General features: G+C 45.6%; 2 protein-coding genes across 12 annotated transcripts in view; one reads left to right on the top strand and one right to left on the bottom strand.

Moving 5' to 3' along the window:
- The window catches only part of PRSS23 (serine protease 23), a 23,791-nt gene extending 19,761 nt beyond the window's left edge, over positions 1-4,030 (top strand). For all 11 annotated transcript variants that reach the window (XM_014868018.3, XM_014868016.3, XM_044752466.2 and 8 more), the window contains one exon: positions 2,516-4,030. In XM_014868018.3, coding sequence (XP_014723504.2) covers positions 2,529-3,662 — 1,134 coding nt within the window. In that variant the 5' untranslated portion in view covers positions 2,516-2,528 and the 3' untranslated portion in view covers positions 3,663-4,030. The remainder of the gene's footprint in view (positions 1-2,515) is intronic.
- FZD4 (frizzled class receptor 4) overlaps positions 3,704-12,268 on the bottom strand; it is a 95,708-nt gene continuing 87,143 nt past the window's right edge. Inside the window, exon 4 of the mRNA XM_070490498.1 lies at positions 3,704-12,268. The gene's annotated coding sequence lies outside the window, so the exon portion shown is untranslated.

Genomic DNA, 12,268 nt, shown 5'->3' with positions numbered 1-12,268 from the left:
CATGCACATTGAAAATATTATCAACAACTTATGATAATACATAGTATAATGCTATCTCATCTCCTGCTCTCTCTCCCCCAAGAATTGTATTTTGAAAACAAGAGTACTTGGCAGCTTGGACCTCTGGATTCTGTTTTCTTCCTTAAGATACACTGAAGTAAAACTTGGCTTAACACATCTGCTGATCTATGTCAGCAGGCATTAATATTCTCCACATTAGTCAAAGTGAGGAGGGGGTGGTATGTAGGGGTCCAGAGCTCCAAGCCCCATGGGAGATACATGATTCCTCCTAGTACGCCTCACACTTGGCAGGGATTCTGGTGTAGGGGGCATTTAGCCACCTACGCAGCAACTTACATAGAGAAAAGGCTGTCCGAGTCCTAGGTCTGTGCAAGGGCTGGTGCCTCAGCCAGAGATGGGAATAGTCAGATTCAGAGCCATCCCCTGAAGTCTCCTAAAGGGTTGTCATCACACCTGTCCCACCCATAAAGTCCCCATTTAGGGGGGAGGGCTCTACTAGCATTATAAATCCTCTGCCTTGTCCACTTAGAACCGTTAGTCCTGGCAATGCCCCCAACAAGCACATACAAACACGCATGTGTGCATATACTCATGCACCTCACGATGTCAAGGATTTAGAGGAATAATTAGATGTATTTCCTCCCCACAAAAGGTCCCAAGGATCCTTCCTATTTGAAAAATGGAGAGAAACACTTTTAAAGAATCAGAAAGTCCCAAGGAATTGGCTTTTCCAGGACCTCATTCCTTTCTTTTCCCATCCCTGTTCTTGACAGAAATAAAATCAAAGAGAAAGAGTCAAGCAAATAGATCCTAGAGGTGGGTGGATCAAGTACATATTTTAAAATATAGAGTGTGGGTCTTGGGAATATGGACTGGCGTGCTCACTCAGCTGGAGTAGATCAGATCAATGGGATTTTCCAGTTTTAGGTAACAGAAAGCAAAGGGCACCCCAAAGTTGCCGGCAGGTCTATGGTCTCAAAGAGGAAGAGGGTAAGAAGAGTGAAATAGTTTCCTTCCACCTCCTGCTGTGTTCCACTGGGCTCTCGAGACCTGACCCCTCTTCGTCCTTCCTTTGGGATACTTGATTGTGGATGGATCACCCTGCCTGCTAAGTAAGCGTCTCTTGAACAGAAGATTCAGAGCCACTCAGAGCCAACTGATGCTTGAACATTTAGGAAAGTACTTCCAATTTTCTTTTTTGTTGTTGGTTTTCTCACGTGATGATTGATCCAGGTCTTTAACATAGCTTTCAGGATGAAATCCAAATTTCTTCCTTTAGTATCCACCACTCTTCAGAATCTGGCTCCTCACATCCTCTATTCCCCCCTTGCTGAGCTAAGCGTATTCCTGAGATGACTCAAACTGTTGCATGCCCCTCTAAGTGTTCCCTTCACTCTCTCTTATGTTGTCTAACTTCTGTTCAACTTCAACACCCATCTCAAGCATCGGCTCTCCTGGAAGGCCTCCCTGTTCTTCTGACTCCCCATAACGGATTTCATGCGCTTTGTCTGAGCCACCACACCATCCTCATTAGCACTCAGTACACATCATTCCAAAAAGTATTTTTTGAGCCATGCTCTTTATTCATTCACCCTTTCATTAATGCAAGCGTTAATTCAATGAATCTTTGTTGAGTGCTAGCATAGGCCCAAATTTGAGCATTTAGACCAGCTGGGAACACAAAGATAAAGACCTCAAAAAGTAACCAGCAGTAACAGTCACAATGTGATCAACCTGAGACAACATTAGAGCTTTGGATCTTTGGCAGAGATCCTGATAGTGTACAAAAAATCCAGAGGAAGAGGGAATGTTTTGTTTGTTAGAGGCCTGGCCACTCTGGAACTAAATTTATGATAGTTAAGGTTGTTCTCAATTTAAAGCAAAAAAAAAAAAAAAGTGTCATACCCTCTTCTGAATGCACCCACCGTTTAGAAGCAATAGGAGTCCCAGGAAGTCTGACACTGTGGAGCCATCTCTCCTTGATGCCCTGGTCACTCTGTAAGCTGTGTAATTTAAACTTACCCTGTACATGAGCAAGTTGCTCTGAAAACTTTCCAAGTGCATGCCCTAATGAGAATGAGAAGAAAGAAGGAAAGAAAGGCAGGGGACCAGGGAGGAAGGAGGAGATGAAGGTTTAGAATCAAGTGTAAAGAAGGCTCCAAATTATACGGAAACCAGGGCTGGCCAAGCACTTCATCTGGGGATTCATGACCGTATGCATGCTGCCCTGAAGAGGGCCGTCATCAGGGGCATCTTAAACATAGAAGGGAATGAACACCCCGTTTCATTTTGGGCACCCAGCCACAAGAATGTTCTGAGGTCAAGCCCTTGCGTTGTAAGTGAGACCATTATCTAGGGATTGCTCTCCACACCCTGATTCCTGTGGAGGGTTCACAGACTTAGCAACAATGACAGGCATGCTGCGGGGCTGCTTCTGCAGTAAGCCAGTGCTCGGCCCCTTGCCCTCCTGACCTGCTTGTCTTTGTTCCTACAGAGTGGTGCTCAGCATGGCCGGGATTCCAGGGCTCTTCCTTTTCCTCCTCCTCCTCCTCATCTGTGCTGTCGGGCAGGGGAGGCCCTACGGTGCCCACTGGAAACCCACTTGGCCCACTTACCGCCTCCCTGTCGTCTTGCCCCAGTCCACCCTCAGCTTAGCCAAGCCAGACTTTGAGGCTGAAGCCAAACTGGAAGTGTCCTCCTCATGTGGACCCCAGTGTCATAAGGGGACTCCGCTGCCCACTTATGAAGAGGTCAAGCAGTACCTGTCTTATGAAACGCTCTATGCCAATGGCAGCCGCACAGAGACACAGGTGGGCATTTATGTCCTCAGCAGTGGCAGGGGTGAGTCTTCTGGAAAGTCTCGGAGGAAGCGGCAGATTTACGGCTATGACAGCAGATTCAGCATCTTTGGGAAGGACTTCCTACTCAACTACCCTTTCTCAACCTCGGTGAAGTTATCTACAGGCTGCACCGGCACCCTGGTGGCAGAGAAGCATGTCCTCACAGCTGCGCACTGCATACACGATGGGAAAACCTATGTGAAAGGAACCCAGAAGCTTCGAGTGGGCTTCCTGAAGCCCAAGTTTAAAGATGGTGGCCGAAGGGCCAATGACTCAAGCTCAGCTGTGCCCGAGAAGATGAAATTTCAGTGGATCCGGGTGAAACGCACCCATGTGCCCAAGGGTTGGATCAAGGGCAATGCCAATGACATTGGCATGGATTATGACTATGCCCTCCTGGAACTCAAAAAACCCCACAAGAGAAAGTTCATGAAGATTGGAGTGAGCCCTCCATCCAAGCAGCTGCCAGGGGGCAGAATCCACTTCTCTGGTTATGATAACGATCGACCTGGCAATTTGGTGTACCGCTTCTGTGATGTCAAAGATGAGACCTATGACCTGCTCTACCAGCAGTGCGATGCCCAGCCTGGGGCCAGTGGGTCAGGAGTCTATGTGAGGATGTGGAAGAGACAGCAGCAGAAGTGGGAGCGAAAAATTATTGGCATCTTTTCAGGACACCAGTGGGTGGACATGAATGGCTCTCCCCAGGATTTCAACGTGGCTGTTAGAATCACCCCTCTCAAATATGCCCAGATTTGCTATTGGATTAAAGGAAACTACCTGGATTGTAGGGAGGGCTGACATGGTGTTCCTTCCTGGTGGCACTTAATGGTCTTCATGTACTTATTTTCGGAGAGGCCAGATTTTGTCATTGGTGTGTGTGTGGATGAGCAGATGTGTATAATGCGTCAAATACCTTTTATCTAATTTTTTAAAATTGCAAGATGCCTGGCTTTATTATTTGACAACTGGTTTGTGTATCATATCATTTAAGCAGTTTGAAGACATACTTTTGCATAGAAATAAAAAACATACTGATGTTTGGGGCAATAGGGACTATTTAGCAATTAAGTTAATCTTTCACTTTTTGAGAACTTTGATTTTTATTTCATCTGAAATTGTTTCAAAAGTGTATATTAAATATGTGATATACAGGAGATATAAATTCTTATGTGTGTATGTGTGTATTTTCTCTTGAGATTCATCTTGGTTTTGGGGGGTTTTTTAATGCCTAATCATTAATGTTTCCAGATGGCAGTGTTCCCCACCACATACAATCCTTAGGAGCTTTCACAGTACTTCGTAGGCAGTTAGAATATTTTGGATTTGGAGCATTTGCACAGTAGTCCTTGATCAGTAAAATAATTTGTTGACTATATTGGTATACATATTAAACTATGTATTACAGTAAGTCAGTATCCCAAACTGCTTTCAGTTTTGAAATAGTTTCTTGGGGCCAGCCCCGTGGCCGAGTGGTTAAGTTTGCGCACTCTGCTTTGGCGGCCCAGGGTTTCACCCGTTTGGATCCTGGGCCCGGACATGGCACCGCTCATCAGGCCACGCTGAGGCGGCGTCCCATGTGCCACAACTAGAAGGACCCACAACTAAAGATAACACAACTATGTGCCGGGGGGGCTTTGGGAGAAAAAGGAAAAATAAAATCTTAAAAAAAAAAAAAGGAAAAGAAATAGTTTCTCTTCCGAAAACTGTTGCTCTGCTTTTGGAGAAGACTCTGCATGTGGCTCTGCCAGCTTTGCAGCCACCCCATAGTGGGCAAGATTGTTTATGCCAATTCTTCCGTTTAACAGGATGTCGCTCACATTTCTTGAACTAGCTGTTTTTCAGAAGACAATTATCAGGGCCTAATTAGAACAGGCTGTATTGCTACCCAGCTAAAAGTTGTGGTCGCGCTAAAAACAATCATTGCATTCTACCCCCCGAGTGTAGCACATCTCCTGTTTTATCATTTGGATGGAGTAATTTAAAATGAATTAAATTCCAGAGAACAATGGATGTATTGCTCGTCAGATGTCACAACAGAATAACCACTTGTTTGGAGCCTGGCACAGTCTTACAGCCTAATCAACATTATTCTGCATAGTTTTTCAGTGTGCTTTCGGGGAGCTGTGTACTGGTGCAATTTGGAAACTTTTCTCGCTTACTAATTTTATAGTAAAAATGTTTGGAAGGTGCTTTAAGAAAAACCAATGCGGCTTTTTTTCACTAGCTTTAAAAGGGCCTCTTTTACTGGAAAAGTCTAGGCTGCAGGCATATATAATCAAGAACAATAGTAAAAGTGAAAATTGGGAGGATGTAAAATCACCATCCTCAGAATCATCACTCCAATAAATGTCTTTATGAGTGTTTTATCAATCTGGTAATCACAGTATATAAAGAAAAGACTTTGATTTATACTACGTTTGCATGTTATGCCTCTCAGCCTGACATTTCTTTCTAAATGTGTCAGTGGAGAAAAAAAACAAGTGGATTACAAGCCAGGTGTTTGCTGTGCTTGCACCCCGGGTCATTTCAGCCTGCACTGTGGCTGTTTGTGAGGATGTTCAAATACAGCACTGATGCTTAAACCTTCGCCAGGTGGCTTTTGGCTTGTGTCTTTTGAGCTTTTCAGAAGAATAATCCTGATAAGGCACTCCAGAAATGTATGACAGAGTGCTTTCTTCAAATCACATAAGAAATACTGTGCATAGCAAAGAGATGCAGGGCCGCCAGGAATCCTCTGAGTTCAGTACAGCTTGCTTTGGAATCTCACAGGAATCTGGCCTGAGGAAGATGAGAGGTCTTCATCTGTATGTCTGGTATTTGGGGGGTTTTGTTTGTTTTTGCTTTTGCTTGGTGCAAAAAGAAGTTCACTAAACACCTAGACCAGAAATGATTTATTTTTTTAACAGCTGCTCATTTTATGAAGCATCTTGATTTTGATTTTTTCTGTTTTTTTTTTTTTTCAATTTTCTTTTCCTTCTTCTCCCTAAAGCCCCCCAGATCATAGTCGTGTATTTTAGTTGTGGGTCCTTCTAGTTGTGGCATGTGGGACGCCACCTCAGCATGGCTTGATGAGTGGCTCTAGGTCTGCCCCCAGGATCCAAATCGGTGAAACCCTGGGCCACCCAAGCAGAGCACGCGGACTTAACCACTCAGCCACAGGGCCGGCCCCTTGGTTTTGATTTTTTTTGCAAAGTTGAAACATCCCTCAGCAAGGGTAGATAATGGCACAAAGTCAAAATAATATCAATGTTTAGTTCACGAGTAGATGTAAGGAATAGTACCCATGTGCTATGTACAGCGTAACTCAGAACTGTAAAGAAGACTGTAGAAGAATTCAACACGTCCATCTTTGCAGTGGTAATAAAAGAAGCATGGTATTAAACTATCATGGTAGTTGAAATAAAGAAGTAAGGCCTCTTGCAAGAATGTATAATTAGTGCTTTACATGTATTAGTCGTACATTGTAAGGATTTTTTCCTACTAAGGCTTAGAACAACGTTTCCCAAAGTCTGTGCCTTAAACACTCATCCCTCCAGATCTTCTACCAAAAATAGAAAGGGCACCATCATCAAGCTGGAGGCAGATGCCTCTCAATGTTCCCTTTCTTTATGGGGGGATTCACTTGCCTGTTTGCAGATTGAAAGCTCTAAGAAAGGAGATGCGTTAATGTTTTAAAATCTGCATTTCAATAAACGCCTTTGACCCCACAACCTTGTTTTTCTCATGTAATGCCTATGAGCAATTTAGTGTTCTAATGATTACACTTTGGGGATCGCTGTAACAGCCTCTGGTCAGGGTGTTGTAGGACGTCTGTCGAGCCCTGAGCGGTGTCCAGGTGTTGGTGCCTTTTGGGTTTACCTGGAACCCTGGAACCAGATTTGGAAATGATCACAGGGTAAAACAGGAGAGAAAAAGCAGAAATCATTTGTCATTGAGAAGCAGAGCATTGTGGCAGAATTTGGAACACCCTTTTTACATAGACTTTATTCAGGATTTTGAATTTTAGAAAGGAGCTAGTCTGAAAGAATGGGAATATAGGGCTAAAGAGGTAAAGAAACAGGAGCCAGGCAGTAGCAGAGTTGTACATGTGTTTTTCTTTCTTTACTTTTTTTGGACCAGAAATGTATTTAAAAAAAAAAAAAAGAGCCTGAAAGTAAGTTGGAACACAAGATCATGCTCTCTTCTTTGGAGGGCAAGTCCCCTGCGACACCTGGGTCACTGTTAAGGTGGCAGTCTCTCTGATACCTGCAGGAGTCTTTGGTTCAGAACTTGTTGAGGATGATAAGCCTGTACTGGAACAGTGACTCTAGTCTGTGTACCATCTGCTGACTGAAGGCTAAGTGACAGCCATCCAGAGTGACGGGGGGAATTCTGACACAGTCCTCAGGACTTCCTGAGGGCTGGGGAGAGCCCTCGGTCAGGGAGCCCAGGGGACAGTGCCTGCACTGGCCTGGCTTCCTTTCCTGCTTTGTCTGAGTTCTGCTGTTCCTGTCTGCCCTTTTTCTTAGTCCTTGTCGTGAACCAGCTCAAGGATGCCTTGTTGTTGCCTCCGTCAGTCAATTTCTATGGACATTTGGTAGAGTGGCCATTTAATTTATCATCCAGAATGGAATTCTTTAGAGACTGAAAGGGAATTCCATTAATCATGAGGCTAGGGCAGCAGGCCGACACCAGGTATGTCCTGGGAAAACCAGCATGTCTGGTCATCTTAATTATTAAACCCTTCAAATCACTGTGGAATGCAGACCGGCAGCCATCCTCGTTACCCTAGGAACAATGGTGGGGCTGCAGCTCCCTGCACGTCTGGTCTCTGGGCTTTCACTGTGGTTCCTACTACAAGCCTTCTTTCTGTGGATCAGCATTCTGCGGGCCTCCAGTAGGGGAAGGGCACTTGAAAATCCTTTTGATGAGGTGGGGTCTAGAGTATGTAGGTGGTAAAAGACGATTTCTAGCAGATGAACAACACATCTGTTTTTAGTCAGCTGTTTTCCCAGAGAAGGAAATAAACCAGCTTCCAGGGCAAGAGTAAACAAGACTGAGAGCTGGGGTAGCAAACTAGTGTGGGAAGATGATGGTCTTGGAATTGGGCAGGCTGATTCCATTGTTGCCTGATTCCTTTCGATGAATAAATCTCAATGCAGTTTAATTTAAAACTTAGTACCCTCCTATCTGACTCAAAGATCATCTCTCTCCTGGCCTCCAACTCCTCCAGGGGGCTGGGGTGAAGCAGAGGAAGTGAGAGAGGGCAAACATCTTTACTCGACTTGCTGTGATTGTGTCCTCTCCTCGGTGGTTGCTGCTTCTCAGATAACACCAGGTCCTTCCACCCTCCATAGCTCTTACCTCTGGTGATGTAACCCTCTGCCTCCTGCTGTTGGGGCACCCATACCTGGCAGACAGCCCTCTTGAGTGGTGCACAGCAAGATACCCCAAGCCCAGCCATCCTCTTACATGCGTGCATAACCCACAGAAAACTCACAGGCTTGCTACTCCCAACTGTGAGCTGCCCATTGAAGATCTAGGGGGAAAATGTTCCAAGCTGGGGAAGCTGGAGTGCAAGGGCCCTTGGCAGGGTCAAATTTGGTATGTTCAAGACGGAGGACAGTGTGGCCAGAGCAAAGTGAACAAGGAAGATAGTATCAGGAGAGGGGTTTGGAGAAATAGAGTCTGGCCAGCTTTTCAGCAAAGCCCTGAAAAGGGCTTCAGAATGCTTTCTACTTGCCAGGGAGATAGTCAAAGGACTTTTTTTTTTTTTTTTTTTTGAGGAAGATTAGCCCTGAGCTAATGTCTGCTACCTCTTTTTGCTGAGGAAGACTGGCCCTGAGCTAACACCCATGCCCATCTTCCTCTAGTTTTTATATGTGGGATGCCTACCACAGCATGGCTTGCCAAGTGGTGCCATGTCCCCACCCAGGGTCTGAACCTGCGAACCCTGGGCCATCGAAGCAGAACATGCAAACTTAACCATTGCACCACTGGGCCGGCCCCCAAAGGACTTTAAGTAAGGGACTTAGTTGGTGGGGTCTGATCAGAGCCAACTTATCCATGAGGTGCAGTAGGCACAGTTCCTAGGGCCCACAGTAATGCTAGGGATACACAAAAATGTTTTAATTTATTTTAAAGTCCAAAGAAAAATGAACTTTTAGGTCTAAGAAAATGTTTTAATATATGTGAATATATTCATTTTTATACCAATTTTTAATTTTCAACATTTTTTAATGGCAAAATGGGCCAATGAAGGCCAAGAGCTTAGGGCCCACCAAAGTCCTAATGCAACCCTGGCATGGATTCAAGTTTCACAGCATCTCTTTGGATGCTAAGTGGAGAATGGGATTTTAGGGGATGGAAATCAGAAAACCAGCAAGGCAGGTAAGAAATGAAGGTGACTGTGGCTAACGAAGTGGAGGACATTGAGCTGTGGTCATGTTTGGAATAGAGTATGTATTTGAAAGTGAGCCAACATGACTGGGTTGTGGTGAAAAAGAGGAATCGAGAATGACAGGTTTGGGGCGGGAGCATCCAGGTAGATCCCAGGTACCGTATGTTGAGATGGGAAAGACTAGGGGAAAGAATATTAGGTTTGGGATGAGGGAGAATGGAAATCAAGAATTTTTTTGTTGGGCATGTTGTATTTGAAATGTCCAGTAGACAGCCAAGTAGAGATGTCAAGTAAGCACTCTTAAATATTGAGCAAGGATCTCTGACCGTGAAGCTCAGTAGAAAGGTTTCGAATCAGCTCGTAGATGGCATTTAAAACCACAGAGTGAGGTACTGTCAACTGGGGAGACAATGAGGCTTGAGAAGGGGGCTGAGAAGAGAACCCTGGTCCACCGACATTTAGAGGGTGGGTTTACAGAGGAGGAGGCAGCGAAGAGGCTGAGAAGGAGCAGCCAGGGAGGTCAGAGGAAACCAGGAAAATGTGGCCTCACAGAAGCCAAGAGAAAAACGTTGGAGGCCAAGTGGGTGAGGGGGAGGGCAAAGGCACAGGACAAGATCTTCTTGTGTTTAGGCTGTGTTTAGAAGTGTCTCTCTGGCTACCGTGGGCAGGGTGGGTGGAGGGCACGAGACCAGGGAGGAGTCAGCTTGTCCTCCCAGCAGAGCCTCGCCTTGTGCATCTCTGTGCTCCTCCTGCACAGCGCAGGCTGTGCTCGTCAGTGCCTGTGATGACCAATTAACTGAATCCTCTGTGGAGCCCTGGGACAGTTCTGCTCACAGGAAGTGCAAGGATCCAGGGCACCCCCTCCCGCGGGGTAGTCCCGGCTTCGAAGGGCCATGAAAACGTGGGCCGTCCCCTCCTGCCCAGCCTGGTGTTTGCTGAGGGGCAGAGAGTTTGGGGTGACTCTCCACTGTGGTATTCGCGGGTGTGTACATCAAGAGTGTAAAATTACCTAGGGCTCTCAGCCCTGATTTATCACTGCCCCTCGTCTTCAGACTTTAAAAGGATGAAGCCACTCTCTTCCATAAAGAGCAAGGACACTTTGGAGAAGTGTCGAGTTCCAATGCAATGAAGCAGGACGGAAGTGTTTGCGCTGGAGAGAATGAGGAGAGTCTCAGAAAAGGAAATAAACAAGGCAAGTGGCTGGAGCTGGGCCGCAGCCGTGGGAACAGCCGCTCAGCCTCGCTGTCCCTGGCCGTCTCCTCTGAAGGGTCGACCCTCCCAGCGCCTGCCTCGGGCAGTTCTTACTCCCCTCGCCTGCTTTGTTGCCTCTGCTTCATATTTACATGCCTCACATAATCTATATTACATTTATTTCTCTTGTTTGTCCTTCTCCACCACTAGAACATGGTTTCGTGAAGGCAGGGATTTTTGTCGACTGTATCCCCACAGTTAGACCACTGCCTAGCACGTAGGTTCTCAAGATATCATGTTTTTCAAATGAGTGATTCAATGAATGATCCCAGTGGCTTCATATGACTTGTAACACCAGGCCTCAGAATTACGTGGGCTTGGATATTCCTTGCGTACCAACATATTCCAGAATAAAACTCTTGTGATGCCTTGTGCGTATTCTGTTCTGTTCTAGCACGTGTTACATTGCTGTTGTTATTTACGTGTGTGTCTTTCACCCTAGACTACAAGCCTGGTAAGAGCAGGGGCTGAATCCTATTTTTCCCTGTATCTTCTATTGTCTGCCCACTGGTCTAGCACAGGAAATATTTGATGAGCAAATGAATGGATGTCTGTTATGACTTAGCCTGTGTCCCAGAGCCTCCTTCCTCTCTCACATCTCACATGTAATCAGGCAACACATCCCTTAGATGTCGGTGCTGTCCAGCTCCTCTCCAGCTCCTCTGCCACAGCCCTGATTCTGGCCCTTATCCTCGCTCCTTTAAACTATTACAGCCGACTCCAACCTGGATCCCAAGCCTCGCAGCTCGCCCACAGCTGCCCCAAGACATGTTCTAAAGCAGAGACCTCATCCGGTCCCTCCCCTCTGTGTCCTATTGACTAAATTCTGTCCACTGGAGAATAAAGCTTGGTTTTCTTAGCCCCAGACCCACCACCCATCCAATATGGTGGTCAGGTTTATCCTCCATTGCTCCCAGAGTCAAGTCGCTTGTCCTCCAGCAAGTTGTACTGAACACATCTGTGTTTTCACACCTCTCCCACTGCCCAAGCTCTGCTCCTCTGCCTAGGTTATGCTTCCCCCATCTCTTCAATCATTCAATTACTCATTCAGCAAATGTCCTCCAGCCGTTCTCGATGCCAGTCACTGCTCACACTGGGCCTGCAGAGACGAATGAGACACATCCCTGTGCTCAGGGTGTTCGTGTGTCTTCTTCTTTCGAGGTCTCTATAGTCATGACTCCTGCTCTACCTCCCAGAGTGCTAAGGCTCAGTACCTTCCCTCTCCACCAAAATATCTTGGTGTCAGTGAAATGGAATTGCCGCTTTGTAAGTTGAACTAGTTACATGTTCCCCTCATATTTTAATAAATCTTTGAGCTAGACTGCCCTGCCTGGTGAGAGCATTTATTTTCTTGGATTTACTAGTACTTGCTCTACATCCCATTCCCTGATGGAAAATGCCATGTTTGGTAAACCAAGATAACTCAAGCATGACTAATATCCTCCAAGGATAAGCCATTCTGGGACATAAGGACAGTGTCCTTTAAAAGTGACACATTTTACTGATCCGGGATATTTGCCAGACCAGCTAAACACAGAGTTAGAAGACCTGACAGAAATGCCACTGGTTTTTTTTTCTGTCCTCATGGGAAAAATGTGTTTGTCGATCGACTATAAAATAATATCAGGAAGAATTCATTCAATTGCTTCATTATACTTTTATTGATCAGCTTCTTTGTGCCTCATTAGGTTCTTCAAGCTGTTTAATGTCCCATGTTCTCTTCATTTCCATTAATCTGAGGTCTCAAAAATGGTAAAATGCTATGGAGATTCAT

Source organism: Equus asinus, chromosome 20 (assembly GCF_041296235.1).
Source record: "Equus asinus isolate D_3611 breed Donkey chromosome 20, EquAss-T2T_v2, whole genome shotgun sequence".
NCBI lineage: Eukaryota > Metazoa > Chordata > Mammalia > Perissodactyla > Equidae > Equus > Equus asinus.
Note: the sequence above shows the minus strand (reverse complement) of the source record. Positions and strands in the feature narration are given on the sequence as shown.